Source organism: Cyprinodon tularosa, unplaced genomic scaffold, assembly GCF_016077235.1.
Source record: "Cyprinodon tularosa strain WSP-4 unplaced genomic scaffold, ASM1607723v1 ctg1131, whole genome shotgun sequence".
NCBI lineage: Eukaryota > Metazoa > Chordata > Actinopteri > Cyprinodontiformes > Cyprinodontidae > Cyprinodon > Cyprinodon tularosa.
The window spans coordinates 107,252-127,135 of NW_024037928.1; the positions used below are offsets into that span (position 1 = coordinate 107,252).

Here is a 19,884-nt window from a genome sequence, read left to right on the forward strand (position 1 = left end):
GTAATGTCCCAGTAGAACCAGTCTTTGTTCTGTGACTCCAGTCTGTAATGATCCAGTAGAACCAGTCTTTATTCTGAGACTCCAGTCTGTAATGATCCAGTAGAACCAGTCTTTGTTCTGTGATTCCAGTCTGTAATGACAGAGTAGAACCAATCTTTATTCTGAGACTCCAGTCTGTAATGATCCAGTAGAACCAGTCTTTGTTCTGTGATTCCAGTCTGTAATGACCCAGTAGACCCAGTAGAACCAGTTTTTAGTCTGTGATTCTAGTCTGTAATGTCCCAGTAGAACCAGTCTTTATTCTGAGACTCCAGTCTGTAATGACCCAGTAGACCCAATAGAATCAGTCTTTATTCTGTGACTCCAGTCTGTAATGTCCCAGTAGAACCAGTTTTTAGTCTGTGATTCCAGTCTGTAATGTCCCAGTAGAACCAGTCTTTATTCTGTGACTCCAGTCTGTGATGTCCCAGTAGAACCAGTCTTTATTCTGTGACTCCAGTCTGTGATGTCCCAGTAGAACCAGTCTTTATTCTGTGACTCCAGTCTGTGATGTCCCAGTAGAACCAGTCTTTGTTCTGTGACTCCAGTCTGTAATGTCCCTGTAGAACCAGTCTTTATTCTGTGACTCCAGTCTGTAATGTCCCAGTAGAACCAGTCTTTATTCTGAGACTCCAGTCTGTAATGACCCAGTAGACCCAATAGAATCAGTCTTTATTCTGTGACTCCAGTCTGTAATGTCCCAGTAGAACCAGTTTTTAGTCTGTGATTCCAGTCTGTAATGTCCCAGTAGAACCAGTCTTTATTCTGTGACTCCAGTCTGTAATGTCCCAGTAGAACCAGTCTTTGTTCTGTGACTCCAGTCTGTAATGACCCAGTAGAACCAGTCTTTATTCTGTGACTCCAGTCTGTAATGACCCAGTAGAACCAGTCTTTATTCTGTGACTCCAGTCTGTAATGTCCCAGTAGAACCAGTCTTTATTCTGTGACTCCAGTCTGTGATGTCCCAGTAGAACCAGTCTTTATTCTGTGACTCCAGTCTGTGATGTCCCAGTAGAACCAGTCTTTGTTCTGTGACTCCAGTCTGTAATGTCCCTGTAGAACCAGTCTTTGTTCTGTGACTCCAGTCTGTAATGTCCCTGTAGAACCAGTCTTTATTCTGTGACTCCAGTCTGTAATGTCCCAGTAGAACCAGTCTTTATTCTGAGACCCCAGTCTGTAATGACCCAGTAGACCCAATAGAACCAGTTTTTAGTCTGTGATTCCAGTCTGTAATGACCCAGTAGAACCAGTCTTTATTCTGTGACTCCAGTCTGTAATGTCCCAGTAGAACCAGTTTTTAGTCTGTGATTCCAGTCTGTAATGTCCCAGTAGAACCAGTTTTTAGTCTGTGATTCCAGTCTGTAATGTCCCAGTAGAACCAGTCTTTATTCTGTGACTCCAGTCGGTAATGTCCCAGTAGAACCAGTCTTTATTCTGTGACTCCAGTCTGTAATGTCCCAGTAGAACCAGTCTTTGTTCTGTGACTCCAGTCTGTAATGATCCAGTAGAACCAGTCTTTATTCTGAGACTCCAGTCTGTAATGATCCAGTAGAACCAGTCTTTGTTCTGTGATTCCAGTCTGTAATGACAGAGTAGAACCAATCTTTATTCTGAGACTCCAGTCTGTAATGATCCAGTAGAACCAGTCTTTGTTCTGTGATTCCAGTCTGTAATGACCCAGTAGACCCAGTAGAACCAGTTTTTAGTCTGTGATTCTAGTCTGTAATGTCCCAGTAGAACCAGTCTTTATTCTGAGACTCCAGTCTGTAATGACCCAGTAGACCCAATAGAATCAATCTTTATTCTGTGACTCCAGTCTGTAATGTCCCAGTAGAACCAGTTTTTAGTCTGTGATTCCAGTCTGTAATGTCCCAGTAGAACCAGTCTTTATTCTGTGACTCCAGTCTGTGATGTCCCAGTAGAACCAGTCTTTATTCTGTGACTCCAGTCTGTGATGTCCCAGTAGAAACAGTCTTTATTCTGTGACTCCAGTCTGTGATGTCCCAGTAGAACCAGTCTTTGTTCTGTGACTCCAGTCTGTAATGTCCCTGTAGAACCAGTCTTTATTCTGTGACTCCAGTCTGTAATGTCCCAGTAGAACCAGTCTTTATTCTGAGACCCCAGTCTGTAATGACCCAGTAGACCCAATAGAACCAGTTTTTAGTCTGTGATTCCAGTCTGTAATGACCCAGTAGAACCAGTCTTTATTCTGTGACTCCAGTCTGTGATGTCCCAGTAGAACCAGTCTTTATTCTGTGACTCCAGTCTGTGATGTCCCAGTAGAACCAGTCTTTGTTCTGTGACTCCAGTCTGTAATGTCCCTGTAGAACCAGTCTTTATTCTGTGACTCCAGTCTGTAATGTCCCAGTAGAACCAGTCTTTATTCTGAGACCCCAGTCTGTAATGACCCAGTAGACCCAATAGAACCAGTTTTTAGTCTGTGATTCCAGTCTGTAATGACCCAGTAGAACCAGTCTTTATTCTGTGACTCCAGTCTGTAATGTCCCAGTAGAACCAGTTTTTAGTCTGTGATTCCAGTCTGTAATGTCCCAGTAGAACCAGTCTTTATTCTGTGACTCCAGTCTGTAATGTCCCAGTAGAACCAGTTTTTAGTCTGTGATTCCAGTCTGTAATGTCCCAGTAGAACCAGTCTTTGTTCTGTGACTCCAGTCTGTAATGATCCAGTAGAACCAGTCTTTATTCTGAGACTCCAGTCTGTAATGATCCAGTAGAACCAGTCTTTGTTCTGTGATTTCAGTCTGTAATGACAGAGTAGAACCAATCTTTATTCTGAGACTCCAGTCTGTAATGATCCAGTAGAACCAGTCTTTGTTCTGTGATTCCAGTCTGTAATGACCCAGTAGAACCAGTCTTTATTCTGTGACTCCAGTCTGTAATGTCCCAGTAGAACCAGTCTTTATTCTGTGACTCCAGTCTGTGATGTCCCAGTAGAACCAGTCTTTATTCTGTGACTCCAGTCTGTGATGTCCCAGTAGAACCAGTCTTTGTTCTGTGATTTCAGTCTGTAATGACCCAGTAGAACCAGTCTTTATTCTGTGACTCCAGTCTGTAATGTCCCAGTAGAACCAGTCTTTATTCTGTGATTCCAGTCTGTAATGACCCAGTAGAACCAGTCTTTATTCTGTGACTCCAGTCTGTAATGTCCCAGTAGAACCAGTCTTTATTCTGTGACTCCAGTCTGTGATGTCCCAGTAGAACCAGTCTTTATTCTGTGACTCCAGTCTGTGATGTCCCAGTAGAACCAGTCTTTGTTCTGTGACTCCAGTCTGTAATGTCCCTGTAGAACCAGTCTTTGTTCTGTGACTCCAGTCTGTAATGTCCCTGTAGAACCAGTCTTTATTCTGTGACTCCAGTCGGTAATGTCCCAGTAGAACCAGTCTTTATTCTGTGACTCCAGTCTGTAATGTCCCAGTAGAACCAGTCTTTGTTCTGTGACTCCAGTCTGTAATGATCCAGTAGAACCAGTCTTTATTCTGAGACTCCAGTCTGTAATGATCCAGTAGAACCAGTCTTTGTTCTGTGATTCCAGTCTGTAATGACAGAGTAGAACCAATCTTTATTCTGAGACTCCAGTCTGTAATGATCCAGTAGAACCAGTCTTTGTTCTGTGATTCCAGTCTGTAATGACCCAGTAGACCCAGTAGAACCAGTTTTTAGTCTGTGATTCTAGTCTGTAATGTCCCAGTAGAACCAGTCTTTATTCTGAGACTCCAGTCTGTAATGACCCAGTAGACCCAATAGAATCAGTCTTTATTCTGTGACTCCAGTCTGTAATGTCCCAGTAGAACCAGTTTTTAGTCTGTGATTCCAGTCTGTAATGTCCCAGTAGAACCAGTCTTTATTCTGTGACTCCAGTCTGTGATGTCCCAGTAGAACCAGTCTTTATTCTGTGACTCCAGTCTGTGATGTCCCAGTAGAACCAGTCTTTATTCTGTGACTCCAGTCTGTGATGTCCCAGTAGAACCAGTCTTTGTTCTGTGACTCCAGTCTGTAATGTCCCTGTAGAACCAGTCTTTATTCTGTGACTCCAGTCTGTAATGTCCCAGTAGAACCAGTCTTTATTCTGAGACTCCAGTCTGTAATGACCCAGTAGACCCAATAGAATCAGTCTTTATTCTGTGACTCCAGTCTGTAATGTCCCAGTAGAACCAGTTTTTAGTCTGTGATTCCAGTCTGTAATGTCCCAGTAGAACCAGTCTTTATTCTGTGACTCCAGTCTGTAATGTCCCAGTAGAACCAGTCTTTGTTCTGTGACTCCAGTCTGTAATGACCCAGTAGAACCAGTCTTTATTCTGTGACTCCAGTCTGTAATGACCCAGTAGAACCAGTCTTTATTCTGTGACTCCAGTCTGTAATGTCCCAGTAGAACCAGTCTTTATTCTGTGACTCCAGTCTGTGATGTCCCAGTAGAACCAGTCTTTATTCTGTGACTCCAGTCTGTGATGTCCCAGTAGAACCAGTCTTTGTTCTGTGACTCCAGTCTGTAATGTCCCTGTAGAACCAGTCTTTGTTCTGTGACTCCAGTCTGTAATGTCCCTGTAGAACCAGTCTTTATTCTGTGACTCCAGTCTGTAATGTCCCAGTAGAACCAGTCTTTATTCTGAGACCCCAGTCTGTAATGACCCAGTAGACCCAATAGAACCAGTTTTTAGTCTGTGATTCCAGTCTGTAATGACCCAGTAGAACCAGTCTTTATTCTGTGACTCCAGTCTGTAATGTCCCAGTAGAACCAGTTTTTAGTCTGTGATTCCAGTCTGTAATGTCCCAGTAGAACCAGTTTTTAGTCTGTGATTCCAGTCTGTAATGTCCCAGTAGAACCAGTCTTTATTCTGTGACTCCAGTCGGTAATGTCCCAGTAGAACCAGTCTTTATTCTGTGACTCCAGTCTGTAATGTCCCAGTAGAACCAGTCTTTTTTCTGTGACTCCAGTCTGTAATGATCCAGTAGAACCAGTCTTTATTCTGAGACTCCAGTCTGTAATGATCCAGTAGAACCAGTCTTTGTTCTGTGATTCCAGTCTGTAATGACAGAGTAGAACCAATCTTTATTCTGAGACTCCAGTCTGTAATGATCCAGTAGAACCAGTCTTTGTTCTGTGATTCCAGTCTGTAATGACCCAGTAGACCCAGTAGAACCAGTTTTTAGTCTGTGATTCTAGTCTGTAATGTCCCAGTAGAACCAGTCTTTATTCTGAGACTCCAGTCTGTAATGACCCAGTAGACCCAATAGAATCAGTCTTTATTCTGTGACTCCAGTCTGTAATGTCCCAGTAGAACCAGTTTTTAGTCTGTGATTCCAGTCTGTAATGTCCCAGTAGAACCAGTCTTTATTCTGTGACTCCAGTCTGTGATGTCCCAGTAGAACCAGTCTTTATTCTGTGACTCCAGTCTGTGATGTCCCAGTAGAACCAGTCTTTATTCTGTGACTCCAGTCTGTGATGTCCCAGTAGAACCAGTCTTTGTTCTGTGACTCCAGTCTGTAATGTCCCTGTAGAACCAGTCTTTATTCTGTGACTCCAGTCTGTAATGTCCCAGTAGAACCAGTCTTTATTCTGAGACCCCAGTCTGTAATGACCCAGTAGAACCAGTCTTTATTCTGTGACTCCAGTCTGTAATGTCCCAGTAGAACCAGTCTTTGTTCTGTGACTCCAGTCTGTAATGTCCCAGTAGAACCAGTCTTTATTCTGAGACTCAAGTCTGTAATGATCCAGTAGAACCAGTCTTTGTTCTGTGATTCCAGTCTGTAATGACACAGTAGAACCAGTCTTTATTCTGTGACTCCAGTCTGTAATGACCCAGTAGACCCAGTAGAACCAGTTTTTAGTCTGTGATTCCAGTCTGTAATGTCCCAGTAGAACCAGTCTTTATTCTGTGACTCCAGTCTGTAATGTCCCAGTAGAACCAGTCTTTGTTTTGTGTCTCCAGTCTGTAATGACCCAATAGAACCAGTTTTTAGTCTGTGATTCCAGTCTGTAATGACCCAGTAGAACCAGTTTTTAGTCTGTGATTCCAGTCTGTAATGACCCAGTAGAACCAGTTTTTAGTCTGTGATTCCAGTCTGTAATGTCCCAGTAGAACCAGTTTTTAGTCTGTGATTCCAGTCTGTAATGACCCAGTAGAACCAGTTTTTAGTCTGTGATTCCAGTCTGTAATGTCCCAGTAGAACCAGTCTTTGTTTTGTGTCTCCAGTAGGGAAGCCAGTCCCGGTCACCCAGATATCCTCTCCCACCTCAGAGGAAATCGATGGTCTCCACAGGGTCTACCTGCAGAGCCTGGTGGAGCTGTTTGAGGAGAACAAGACCTTCTACGGTCTGGAAGAAGATCAGCACCTCACCTTCATATGATCCACCACAGGTTCTGGTACCATGGACCTCTACACCACCTGAGATCAGCTGACTGTACTCCTGCAGCCTGATTGGCTGGGCCTGAAGCTGCTAAGAAACACTGACCGTTCCAGCACCAGAACACGGAGTGGGTCTGCAGGGGGCAGCACTACCCGTCCTTGGGATGGAACCGGACCGTCTGCTCAAGTGGTCTGAACCGCACTGTTGGACTCACAATTCAGATGATTTTCTCCCAGGATAATAAAGCAGATGAAATGGACTAATGGTGGCTCTGTGTTTCTGTCTGGGGGGGTTACCGAAAGAATAAAGTATTTATTGGCCCCCCATGTAGGGGTGGTACGGAGAAAGGAGACCACCTGTAATCTGACTGTAAAGCGATGGTCAGCTTTTCACAACAGTTTCATATCAATTTATGTTTTCTTCCCCATTTTGCCAATCTAGCTCTGGGAATAGATATCCCACAGCTAGAACTGTCTGACTTTTTAAATAGATAAATGTCACCATCTGTTTATAACAATCATAGTTTGAGAAGATGACAGATGATTGAAATCAGAGTAACTGAATTATTTTTTGACAGAGGGAACTAAATGAGTGTAGATTCTAAAATATCAGCCTATTTGATCCTAATTATGTCTTCTTTGAAATGGACTTTGAGCTAGGGCTGGGCGATAATTCAATAACGATATATATCGATCGATAGACGTGTGGCGCAATAGAAAAAAAGAGCGTCGATAAAAGTTCGATAAAGAAACACAGTTTTCCTTCCTTCTCATTGTAGCCTAGCATGTAGGTTTATGCTAGTCACTGCTTCCTCCCAACCAATCACAATCACGGACCCAGGCACGCCGTCACCAAGCGCCCCCCTCTCAAACCACAACACAGAGCACATGAAGATGTCGCAGCAAGGAGAGGCGGAGGAAACTGTTTCAAAGAAGGATTTTTGTAGTTCGCCAGTTTGGCAATATTTCGGTCATGGCAAGTTGGATAAAAAGCAAACCACAGTCATCTGTAAAATGTGTAGGGAACCAGTGAAACCAGTCTGATAACACAACCAACTTCCTTTTTATCATCTCGGCCGCTCACACCTGCAGGAGTACGAGCTGTGTAGGCCCCGACGCAGCTCTCCTCCGAGGAATCTTCGGGAATTTGGGGAAAATATATATATATATTCATTTAGTTCTGGGCAGTTTCCCACGTAGTTCTAACAATTGAGAGAAAAATGCTGAGGGGCCAGAAACTTCAAAGTAATAACTCAGGTTAAAACAGGAAGCTAAGCTGAACCATAACGAGGTGTCAGCAGCACCTCTAGAAGAATAGGGGAGAGAAAAAATACCCCATAGAAATGCTAGAATAAAGGGTGAATTGATTTGGGTTTTTGTTCTTGTTGAGTGGAGTTTCCATGGTAGCCTAGTCCTACAATCTTTTAATTACCACCAGTTGGTGGTGGACTATTCCCACCCAAATAGGGTATTCTATTTATTCATTTGTTATATTTATTTTGGTCAATTTTCTGGTCACTTTAGTTTATTCTTTGTCAGTATTTAATAACATAATTCAGGTCTCTTAAGTTATTTTTCTTTAAAACAATTCTGTTATGGTTAAAAAAGTTGGTTAAATAAATATTTAATTGGAAGTCTGTGTTTGTGTTCTTTACTAAAATTAAATAATTTAGCAATATCATAAAAAGTCCAGGCAGAGCTGCACATAAAATATGATTTCAAATCTTTTCAATAATTATCGATATCGATCAATATGCATTTTTTTTAATCGATAAGCTTTTTTTCTATATCGCCCAGCCCTAGAAGAACGTCCTGCAACCTCCAGATTCTACCCTGAACCTCAGCTGATTTTTTTTTTCTCCACAGTTTGAGCTTTAATGGTTTAAACCTGAACGATGGAACTGAATCCCATTGATTCATTCACACAGTAACACAGCTAGAAATGATGGAAACAGCTTCAGGTGGAAGGAAATTGTAAATGTTCCTCTGTTTAGGTCTGGAGATGATGGTCTGTCTGTTTGCTGAGGAGAATCAAATCTATGCATCTTCTCAAAGGGACACTTTCAGTCTGACTGAATAAAAGGTGGAAAATCAGCAATTCATTCTAAACAAGTCAGATCTAAAGAATAATCAGTTGGACAAGGTCTAGATAATCACACACATGTCTATAAATAGCTAAAGGTGCAAAGATGGCAGCCTTGACACTCCTGGATGAGTCAGTGGAAGAAAGCGGGGGTCTGAACCAGAAAGCTGGTTTAGATGTTACAGAGGGACACTAAGGACCCGTGGGTCTCTGGTCCAGTTCCACATTTAACCAGTGGAGCTTCCCTAAAAGTTTCATTGGGGGCGGCAGACGAAAACTAATAGGCAGTGAAACTAGCACCTATTAAACCAACTGATTTTCATGAGGCTCCTGCTAGTAAAGCTACGTACATATTAATACATCAGTGCTGTTTAAATGAATCTATGGTTCTACATAACAAAGAATAAATGCATAAACTGTTGTTTTTTATCTTTAATTACCTGGAAGATGACTGCAGAGACAAACTCTACAACATCAAACATAAAAACTGACTCTTAAAGGAGCCTGAATTATGGATTTGACCCCTAGTAGAAAATATTCTAAATAATGAATTTTGGTGTTTCTCAGTTTTTGCTTTATAAACTAACTTTAAAATGTCAAAGTAGGAAACTCCACATTATGGTGTCAGTGCTGCCACCTTCTGTTTCAGACGAGAACTGATTGTTCAAGATGGGTATTGGTAAAGGGGGTGGGGGGGTGGAGAGATTGTCATTAATAGTTAGAACCATTATAAATTATTTGGTAAATTTTTGTGACAAATGCCTGAATGGCTTCTAACATTCAGTGTCGCCTCCTTCACATATTTTCTTGGTGACGCTCCTAACAGAAACATGGCGTCATTTTTTCCTAATAATGATTTAAAACATTAAAACTATCAATATGAAGCAATAATTGAGATCAATGCAGCAGCAGACAGAACCTTTTGGACTTCATCCAAACGTTGTAGAACCAAACAGAGCCGACAGACTTTTTATTTTCAGAAGGTTTCTTCAGGGAGTCTCTGATGTCAATCAGTTGTTGGTTGGCTGTAATAAATCTCTGAGGAGTCTCTCTCTGACAGCGTTGTTGCCATGGTTACCTGGTTCTGGGTATTTCTACTAACTAACATATTAACTAGTAGGCGGGCTCTGGGCGTTCCCAGCAGTTCTTCCTTGGTTTGGGTCTCTGTTTTCTATGTTATCCAGTCAGGCCTGATGTTCCTCCTCCACTGTCAGAGGGACGGTCACTTTGCTGCAGGGTGGAAGGGCAACTAGACATGTTTAAAATGTGGTGAAAATGTTCAGCATAAATGTTGGAGCTGTGGAGGGAAACACAGAGCAAACTGTGGAGGCTGTGAGTTCAGGAAGAGAGCAGTGGACGTTCAAAAAGTGAAGCTGAGGTAGGGTGACCAAACGTCCGTATTTCCCGGGACATATCCATATTTCACGTCCTGTCCCGGGCGTCCCGGGTTTTTTTTAGAAAGTGAGGAAATGTCCTGATTTCACTGCGCACAACGCTCCGTGTGACGTAATCCGTGAGCCGCGTCAGTGCGGGCAGCCCTGTTCTTAATCAGAGGCTCTGTTCGAAAACCTGGGCTGCATCCTCCAAGGACGCGGTCTACCTAGACTGGATCCTTCCAAGTCCTTGAAAATAAGGAGGCCGGAAGAGTTTAGGCTGTGAATTCGAACAGGTCCTCCCTTCAGCGGGTTTTACCGCCGTATGCTCTGTTGCTTCGCAACCGTGAAAGTTGACACACAAAGCAGGAAAAGAATGAATACCGAGGTTTTCAAAACTGTTTGTTTATTTATTTATTTTTTTAAAAGACAAAGACTACACTCACAAGAATCCAGAGTGGAATAAAGGTTCCAACCACCGGGAGCAGGAACAAATAAAATCAAATGTAATGATAGAAACCTTAGTCAGTTAAATAACCTGCTGCTGTCATTCTGCACATCTCTGATGTTGCTGCTATTTTCAAATATCCATTACTGTAAAAATGTCCATAGCTGCATATTGGTTATTTATTCTCCAGTTTTATATTGTTAAAACACTTTACAGAATTTTATTTTTTATATTTTAACTCTTCCCTATTATGTTATTCTTATACATTTTTCTAAGGTCCTCATTTGTGTGACCATTTTCAATAATCTTTCTGCTGCTGTAAATCTGCCCATTGTGGGACAATAAAGGGATTTTCTATTCTATTCTATAAAAGGGGTAGAGAGATATAAGTAAATCTAAACAATGTATCTACAAAATTTATCTGCAAAATCTCTAATATTCAACAACAAAAAATACTTAGTTAAGCATATTGTGCAATAAAAAAAATTAAACTCCTATCAGATTTATTGTCCCTACTCTGCAGATTTATTAGAATCTGTCCTTAAATTCCAGCCAAACTCATTTACACAGTAACAGATAAAAACCTTTAGATAAACCAAACATTACCGCCACATATCTGACTCTATAACCATTAAAACAACTAGTAACAAGTAACATTTCCTCTCATCGCGGAGCAAATCCCGATGATGAGACATTTGTTCTTTCAATCAACCCCCCCCCCAACCCCCACCTCCCCACCCCCCCCACCCCCCGCCGCTCCAAGGTGTCCTGGTTTTCTCAAATTAAAATATGGTCACCCTAGCTGAGGCATTAAAGAAAGTTCAGGAAGAACAGAAGAAGACTGTTGGTAGCAGTGAAGCATTGAGACAAAGACCAGAGCAGATTAGTAGGATGTGGAACCCTACAGAGTTTGACAAACTGGTTGTGTTTATTGTGTTTGTCATCAGCTGTACAGAGCAGGTTAAACATGAGGCTGAACAGATGGAGATGATTATAAAAGGAGCTGAACAATTCTCAGGGATTAGGAAGATTTCTGGGGCTCAGATGAAACCAAAGCTTGAGGCAGATGGCAGACAGGCAGGTACAGGTGACTGAGCAGCGCGTTATTGCTGCAAAGGAAGGTTGATAGCAAACGGTCAGGAGTTAAAATGATTCATACACTGAAAAAAGAACAACTCATAAGATTTACTTCAAAACTATATTGTACGTAATAATCTGAACATAAATTATTAAAGTCTAATTTAATGCTGCAAGATCGTGTCACACCAGTATAAAGTGAATTTTACTTTACATAAATCAACAGTTGTGAAGATATTAATAGGTACTTAATTTAATCCAAGTTGAAAGTTACATTTATTCAAAAAACTTTACTTATCTCTATGCATGAAAGCTGTGAGCAAATTGAGATCACTTTAGTATTTGCACCTGCGATGGACTGGTGACATGTCCAGGGTGGACCCCGCCTCTCGCCTGTAGACAGCTGGAGATAGGCACCAGCACCCCTCTCGACCCCACTTGGGATTGAACGTGTCTGAAAATGGATGGATGGATAGTATTTGCATACCACTAACTAAAATTAGGTAATCATTGCCAGTTCTCTTGAACTAAATAACACAATACTGTGCATTTAATATATATCAAGTGGTTTATTTATTTATTTATATTTTAGCCATAGATTTTACGTTCTAAATGTAGCAGTGCCTAAAAACATTCATCCATCTTCTCCAGCTTATCCTTCAGGATAGCAGTGATGTTGATGCCGGTCTCCACCAGCCTATGGACAAAAGGAGGGCTTCCCACTGGACACATGCCAGTCCTTCACAGGGCAACACAGAGACACACAACCATAAACACACACCTAGGGACAAGCCATGTTTTTGGATTGTGTGAGGAAGCCAGAGTACCCAGAGAGAACATACCCTGCACAAGGAGAACATGCAAACTCCATGCAGAAAGACCCTGGAGTGGGAATAAAACCAAGAACCTTCTTGCTGCAAAGCAACAGTGCTACAAACTATGTTACCATGCAGCCCACTTTTCAGACATAAAGCAGAGGACTAACAACCCTCTGAAACAGAGTTTCAACATTGATTACAGAAATATCAAACACAGATGTTCAAGATCGAGAATGTGTAACTTTGACAAACATGTTCAGAATAATATCTGAGGGAAGATCAGGAACAGACACTTAAAACTTTGAGCAGTGGGAAAAGATTATGTACACTTACAGTAAGGATAATAAGTATTTGAACAACCTGCTATTTTGCAAGTTCTTCCCAAATCATGGAGAGGTCTGAAATTATCATCATAGATGCATCTCCAATGTGAGAGATACATAGTAAAAATGCAGATATCACAATACATGATTTTTTTACTAATTATTTGTGATACAGCTGCAAATAAGTATTTGAACAGAGGAATAGACCCCAGAACATCCAGATCCATCAATACAGATATCACAGCTGAACAATCAGAGCCCAGAGAAGTTTAGATTTTCATTTGGAGAAATATTTCTGTGTCAGAAGAATGGAAGAAAAAATCAGCTGTGAAGTCCTTCATGGCTCCTGGAACACAGACACAGAAAATTACATTTAAAAAGAGAAAGAAAGAAGAAGAGAGCAGCAGAGCACAGGAACCAGAACCAGGAACCCTGATCAACAATCAGAACCAGCAAACTGGATCTATTTGGGTTTACAGACGATCCAGTGATACAAACCCAAACTCCAGCATGTAGCAGCTGAGTGAATGTGGTCTGGACTCTGTGGAGGAGACTTCTGGTTTCAGAGATGTTGTAGAAGGACAGAACACCTGCTCTGTGATCTAGGTCCACTCCTACTCTTGAAGAACCAGGAACTGAGATGCAGGCCCAGATTTTGTTGTGACCAAATTCATAACCACCTTGGAAACAATTTAATGCCCAAGATTTTTCATTATGTACAAATAGACATTCATCCCCTCTTCCTGTTCTGTTGATATTCTTGTATGCTACTGCTACACGAACCCACCCCCTCCACTCCACCTCCCAGTAACGACGTCCAGTCAGACTCTCTCTACTCAGAACCTTAGGCCAATCAGTGAATCTGTCTGAGGGACTAGAATAAGACTGAAATTTATCCATCAGTGTCACCTTCCTGATTCCCTCTGATATTATCAGTCGACTGTGTGCTGTGTTTGGATCCAGTGTGATCTGACATGAATATCCTAAGAAACCAGATCTGCTCTCTGGTTCTGCTTCAGTCAGAGTCAGTGAGATCTTTGCTCATGTGTCTCAGGATGTCTTGTAGTTTGTCTCTGAGCTCTGACACAGCTGCTGTCACATCCTCCCAGCGTCTCAGAGGACGGATGTGGATGGCGGCTGAGGTTGTAGACTCCCTGAGGTCTGACAGTGAGGAGTAGCTGTGGAGAAACTGCTTGTGATCCTCTGTGTGTGAGAGCTGCTCCAGCTCAGGGTCTTTCCTTTTCAGCTCACTGATCTCCTGCTCCAGCTTCTCCTGAAGCTCTTTGACTCGACTGACTTCAGCTTCCTGCTGGGATCTGATCTGCAGCTTCACATCAGAGCTACTTTTCTGGATGAGGCCGATCAGCTCAGTGAAGATCTTCTCACTGTCCTCCAGTGTTTTCTCAGCAGAGTGATTGATGGCCTCCACCTTCTGCTGAAGCTGCTTCACAGCCTTCTCTCTGTCCTGGACTCTCTGCTGGATTTTTCATTGTCTTTCCTGCAGCTTGTTCTGCCTCTCAGTCCTTTCTGCTGAATCTGAGACTGTGTTGTGTCATTTATGTTCCTCCACAGAGCAGAGATAACAGATAGACTTCTGATCAGTACGGCAGAACATCTTCATCACCTGATCATGAGGAGAGCAGATGTTCTCCTGGAGGTTCTTGGAGGGCTTCACCAGTGTGTGTTTCCTGAATGGAGCTGAATTCTTATGAAGCTGAAGGTGTTTTTCACAATAAGAGGCCAGACAGACTAAACAGGACTTGATGGCTTTCGGTTTCCTTCCAGTGTAGACATCACAGGCCACATCTTCAGCTCCAGCATAGCATTGGTCACCAGGAGCAGCTTGGAGTCCAGTCTTCTTCAGCTGCTCCACTAAAGCTGCTAATATTTTGCTCTTCTGTAGGTCAGGCCTCGGTATAAAAGTTTTCCTTCACTGAGGGCAGCTGTGGATTCCTCCCTGATTCTCCTCATCCCAGTGGCTTTTAATACAGTTCATACAGTAGCTGTATCTACAGGGAATAGTCACTGGATCTTTCAGGAGATCCAGGCAGATGGAACAGGAGAAGGTTTCTGCATCCAGCTCATTCTGACTGTGTGAGTTTCACTTCCTGAAAACAGAAACAGGTTTGAGCTATAGGTTCCTTTTCATAAAGCAGAGTTAACAAACTCAGACTCAAATCTTCAACTCTGAATTAATCTAGCCTAAGCTGTTGTGGGTTAGTTTGATCAACTCTAAGTAGGTCTACTCAGAATGGAGCACATGATTAATAAGTATCAAAAGCCAGGAGCGGTGGAGCACAGATTTGACGAGTCACCATGACAACGGGCAAAAGAAAGTGCCTAGTTCACCCCACTGGAACCAGTGATTTTGATAAAGAAATGACAGAAATAAATGGAAAATGTGTTTAAAAGACAAAGAAACAGTGCTACAGCTGCAAAGGAGAGGAATATGGTGAAGGAAAAGATTCTTGTTTGAGTTAATGCATAGGTTAATATGAAGTCTATGGCAGGCTGTTTTTAAAAGCACTCTCCTCCCTGTGTTCCATTTGTACATCACTAAAATAAGGTTCTTCATGGTCAAAATCCCATTCCTGGTCAGAACCTTAATAATAGATTTTCTGAATTACATTTTTGCAACAGAAACTGAATTTCAGAAAATAAAAAACTAAATTACACTAGTAAGAATTAGGCTTCATATATCTAGAAATATTTACACATTAAATGAGCCTGTTTTGACATTTATCAGCTTGATTGAATATGTATTTATGATATCTGAAATAATTTCTTCATTCACATAGTAACACACCTAGAAATGAGTGTCCTACTATGTATTATATTCACTATAAAGAATTTCTTCATAGTGAATATAATACAAATGCTGGCCAGGCGTCTGTTTCACAAAGCAGGTTTAACAAATTCAGATTCATATCTGCGTCAACAGCGGACAAATACTACAGCCTCCACCTGAACGCTGCTCAGCTCTCTGAGATCCGGAAGAAGTTCGAGCTTGCCACCCAGCCATCTGGTGACCCTGATGAAGACGACTTTGTGTCCCACCCAGAAGAGGGTGTCCTGGCCATGTCAGAGTCCTCCAGCGCAGATGACACGGAGACCTGGGGGAAGAAATCTGGAAAGAAGGTATGTGTTATTGGCATCAAGTGTCTGCCATACACAAAGTTTAACATGTATTAATATGTGTTTTTTTTTATTTTGTACAGAAACTCATAGAGGAACCTGCTGCTGCATCCATACAAGAGGCCCAGGGCAGCGCATCATCCAGCCAAGGCAGCGCATCGTCCAGCCAGGGCAGCGCATCGTCCAGCCAGGGCAGCGCATCACCCAGCCAGGGCAGCGCATCACCCAGCCAGGGAAGCGCATCATCGAGGCAGGGCAGCCCACCACCGGCCCATTGCAACCCACCACCGGCCCAGGGCACCGCAGCACCACCACCGGCCCAGGGCAGCCCACAACCACCACCGGGCCAGGGCGCATCATCGAGCCAGGTCAGCCCACCGTCCCAGGGTAGCCCACAACCACCACCGGCCCAGGGCAGCCCACAACCACCACCGGCCCAGGGTAGCCCACCACCACCACCGGCCCAGGGTAGCCCACCACCACCACTGGCCCAGGGCAGCCCACCACCGGCCCAGGGCAGCCCACAACCACCACCACCGGCCCAGGGCACCGCAGCACCACCACCGGGCCAGGGCGCATCATCGAGCCAGGTCAGCCCACCGGGCCAGGGCGCATCATCGAGCCAGGTCAGCCCACCGGGCCAGAGCACATCATCGATCCAAAACACTCCTCTTGTCCCACGCCTCAGAACAAAGTCTTCAACTCCAATGCAGCGGTACAGGCTGCGTAGACGCATAATAAAAAAAAAACCACAGTTGCGGAAGCATAGGTACAGATAAAAAAAAGGTTTTCTAAGTTAAAAAGTATCAATATTTTAATTATTTAAATATTTAAATGTTTATTTATTTGTGTAGTTAGTCGCATGCTATGACTGCTGTGTTTTTGCTGTGTTTTTTTCTTTTTATTGCAGTGTTTTTAAACACTTTTCTACTTTTGTACTAATTTTGTAAAAAAAAAATAAAAAAGACTTGTTGTTTAAGAGATGCTTTCTTCATTATTTCTACTTTGGACATTTGGTCCCTATGGTTTAATGCAGTCCTCTGTCCCTCGGGTAATGCATCTGGGAGGCTTCGCCCCTGGTAAGGTGTTAAAACTTTGAAAAAAATCCCAAAAATGGTTAAAAGTTTAAAAATATGCGCTTTAACGTGCTGACTGGTGTCCCAGTGCTTCAATATGGCCAGGTGTCCATCCGTTGTTGCTGTTGGGTCGCTGTGAACCAGGTAAGTTGGTAAAACTTTGAAAAAAAACCAAAATTGCGTTAATGCCGACTTTTGTCCCATTCAAAAGTACGGCGGGTTGTCACATTCATTCATCCCTAGACATGTCCAATGCTCGGGAGCGCCCCTGTGTCAAAGGCTCAGTGCCTCCGCATGTCTGGGCCCCTGGTAAGATTAATGCCGACTCTTGTCCCATTCAAAAGTACGGCGGGTTGTCACATTCATTCATCCCTAGACATGTCCCAACCCCAATGCCTCCTCTTGTCCCATCGCCAAATGCCTCATCTCGTCCATAGTTTCTCGGTCCTAGGACATGTCCAATGTATGGGGCGCCCGATTGTCTCAATGGAAAGAACTACCGGGCTGTCCCATAGTAAGATCCACACCGATGTCTAATATGAAGTAATGCAGGTTGTCCCAAGCCAATCGTCCTATACTGAGTAATACAAAGTGTCCTGGCGCCCTCTGGTGGTCAATCGGTGAATCTATACCCTAACTTGCACAAAAACTAAGTTTTTTGTGAGACTTTGCCCTGTTTGGGGGTCCGCCCCGGGCTCAGGGTGGGCGTGAAAAATCGGGTGACCCTAGCATAAGGGTCACGAGGCTTTGCCCTATTTTTGGGCCCCGGGCCCCGGAGCCTTTAGTTTGGCCCCTAGAATTTTTCAAAAAAGGCAATTAAGTGCTACCTCATGTCCGAAAACTTCGCCAGGCCCCTATTGTTGGTTAGCTTTAGGTTAGGTGTAGGAATAGTGTCACGATGACATCCCCCTCAATCAGTCGTTTGACCGAAAAAGGTATGGTTCAGGGAGTCAAAGGCAAGGCACTGGCCGACGCATGTCACTCAAGAGCTCATCTCCTTTTGTTTGGCCCGGGTAGGAAGTACACAGCAAAGACATTCTAAATAAATAAAAATTGTTGGATGGAGTTACAGAATAGGATAGCATGGAGTCCCTTTAACAGGTCCCAATACCATCCAAATTCCTCCATACGATTAAAGTCAGAATAAATGGTGAAGGTAAGCGTTGATCATATAGTAGAGGTAGAAAGGATACTATAAAATATTCTAAACTAAATAAAAGGAATTTTTGGAACACATCATCAGTAGTGGACCTCAAGATCATCGGGTGTTTCGGCCATTATCACTAGACACCCTCACTCGAGGACGGCCCAGACAGGGATGATCAGTCCCTGCTGTGTGTCCAATAGCCAATTAGGTTTAAAGAAATCTAAAACTAAGTCAATCACAGCATAAAAGAAGAAAAAAAACTATGAAAGGTCAAAGGTCAAGGTCCGATTTAGGACCCATTGCCTTAGTGAAAAAATCTACAATGAAAGGTCAAAGGTCAAGGTCCGGCTTGGGACCCATCAAGATGAGACCATCAAGATCAACACCCGATTGGGCATTGTAAAAGAGCCTACGTCCCGTTGCACCCTCGGCCTAGTCACCTAAGCTGGACTAGGGGATGTATGACTACCACCTAGGTCCCGTTGCATCCACGGCCTAGTCACCTAAGCTGGACTAGGGGATGTGAAATCTGGAGAGGATGACAATTTGAAGGAGTCCAATTGTGGTAAAAAGGGAAAAGGTTCCGATTAAACGTGTGTGGTGCAGATGTGGGCTGTGCATTGCCGGGGCTAACCCCCATAGAAGACTGGGCTGCGATTAAGGTCCTTAGCCCTGGACCGCCACACCTTGTGTGCTTTGTTCCAATAGTGGAACTCAAGGGGGCCGCATACTTACCTCCTTACCCAGTACCCTTCGGTAAACAGGTCGGTTGTTGACACCGTAAGGTTACTCCGACCTGCCCAGGTAAGGCTGAAGATCTGGGTCCTCCATCTCAGAAGGTGAGTCCGAGCCTAACCAACTCCGACAGACTGTGGTCACCCCGGCGCCCCTCATCATTAAGGGACACCAGGGAAAACCACAGAAAGTCATTGCCATCCAGGAGTCCTCCAGGCACCGCAGTCCCCAGGAATCAAGGGCCAAACCCCAATGGCGCAAGAGGGCCGCAATTGCTTACGGTCCCCCAGATCACCACGGGGCAGGTCCAGGAAAACAAGGGGGCCATGGACACCAGGGAAACAGAGAGCCCCAGGGGAGAACGAGAAATGACGGCAAAATCAATTGTCGCCACCCAAGCCTCCCCCGGTTGTGTGGCTCCCCGCCCCTGTCTGGTGACCCCAGAGGCGGATAGGGAAAGACCACAGCAGAGCCGCGACAATCCCCACCACCCCCAGGAGGGGAGACGGGAAGGGCCACAGCGAACTGCGGTCCTCCCCACCCCAAGACCAGACTGGAGAGACAGCTCCAGAAATCCTCCAGGCTACCGCAGTCCCCAGGAATCAAGGGCCAAAACCCCAATGACGCAAGAGGGCCGCAATTACTTACGGTCCCCCAGATCATCATGGGGCCGGTCCAGGAAAACAGGGGGGCTACGGCCACCAAGGAGACAGAGAGCCCCCAGGGAAAACAAGAAATGGCGGCAAAATTAATTGTCGCCACCCAAGCATCCCCAGGTGGTGTGGCTCTCCGCCCCTGTCCGGTGACCCCAGAGGCGGACAGGGAAAGACCACAGCCAGGCTGCGACAATCCCCACCGCCCCCAGGAGGGGAGCCGGGAAGGGCCACGGTGAACCGCGGTCCTCCCCACCCCAAGACCAGACTAGAGGAAGATGGCACCAGCAAGGGGATTGAGAAGCCCCCCCGGGGAAAGGTCGAGACCGGCCGCAAAATGAATTGCGGCCGGCCCTACTCCCCCAGGTCGTTACGGCTTCCCGTGCCCTGGTGTCCCCCCTAGACAGCCTATTAGGCTACAGGGGGAAGGGGGACCTGAAGCGGACCCCCAGACACCTGCTGGGAGAATGGTGGCGCCAGTCCGGGGATTGAGGAGCCCCCCCGGGGAAAGACAAGAACCAGCCGAAAATTCAATCACGGCTGGGCAAGCTCCCCCAGGTCGTTACGGCTCCCCGTGCCCTGGTGTCCCCCGCAAAGGACCAGGGCCATGGCTC

General features: G+C 44.3%; 2 protein-coding genes across 4 annotated transcripts in view; both read left to right on the plus strand.

Annotated features, from left to right (window-relative positions):
• The window catches only part of mogat3a (monoacylglycerol O-acyltransferase 3a), a 33,231-nt gene extending 26,565 nt beyond the window's left edge, over positions 1-6,666 (plus strand). For 2 of the 3 annotated variants that reach the window (XM_038302832.1, XM_038302823.1), the window contains one exon: positions 6,249-6,666. In XM_038302832.1, coding sequence (XP_038158760.1) covers positions 6,249-6,403 — 155 coding nt within the window. In that variant the 3' untranslated portion in view covers positions 6,404-6,666. The remainder of the gene's footprint in view (positions 1-6,248) is intronic. The other variant, XM_038302841.1, reaches the window with a different exon arrangement.
• An 8,998-nt stretch (positions 6,667-15,664) lies between these two features.
• On the plus strand, positions 15,665-19,673 carry LOC119795031 (basic salivary proline-rich protein 1-like). Its single transcript, XM_038302854.1, has 4 exons — positions 15,665-15,682; positions 15,743-16,385; positions 18,687-19,266; positions 19,430-19,673. The coding sequence occupies exons 1-4, from the start codon at positions 15,665-15,667 to the stop codon at positions 19,671-19,673; spliced, it is 1,485 nt and encodes a 494-aa protein (XP_038158782.1).
• Positions 19,674-19,884: the final 211 nt, after the last annotated feature.

Excerpts from the sequence above, each read along its gene's own strand:
- LOC119795031 (XM_038302854.1), top strand. Across the intron at positions 16,386-18,686 it reads AATGCAGCGGTACAGGCTGC|GTAAGGCTGAAGATCTGGGT; the intron begins GTAGACGCATAA and ends CGACCTGCCCAG. Across the intron at positions 19,267-19,429 it reads GAGGGCCGCAATTACTTACG|AGGCGGACAGGGAAAGACCA; the intron begins GTCCCCCAGATC and ends CGGTGACCCCAG.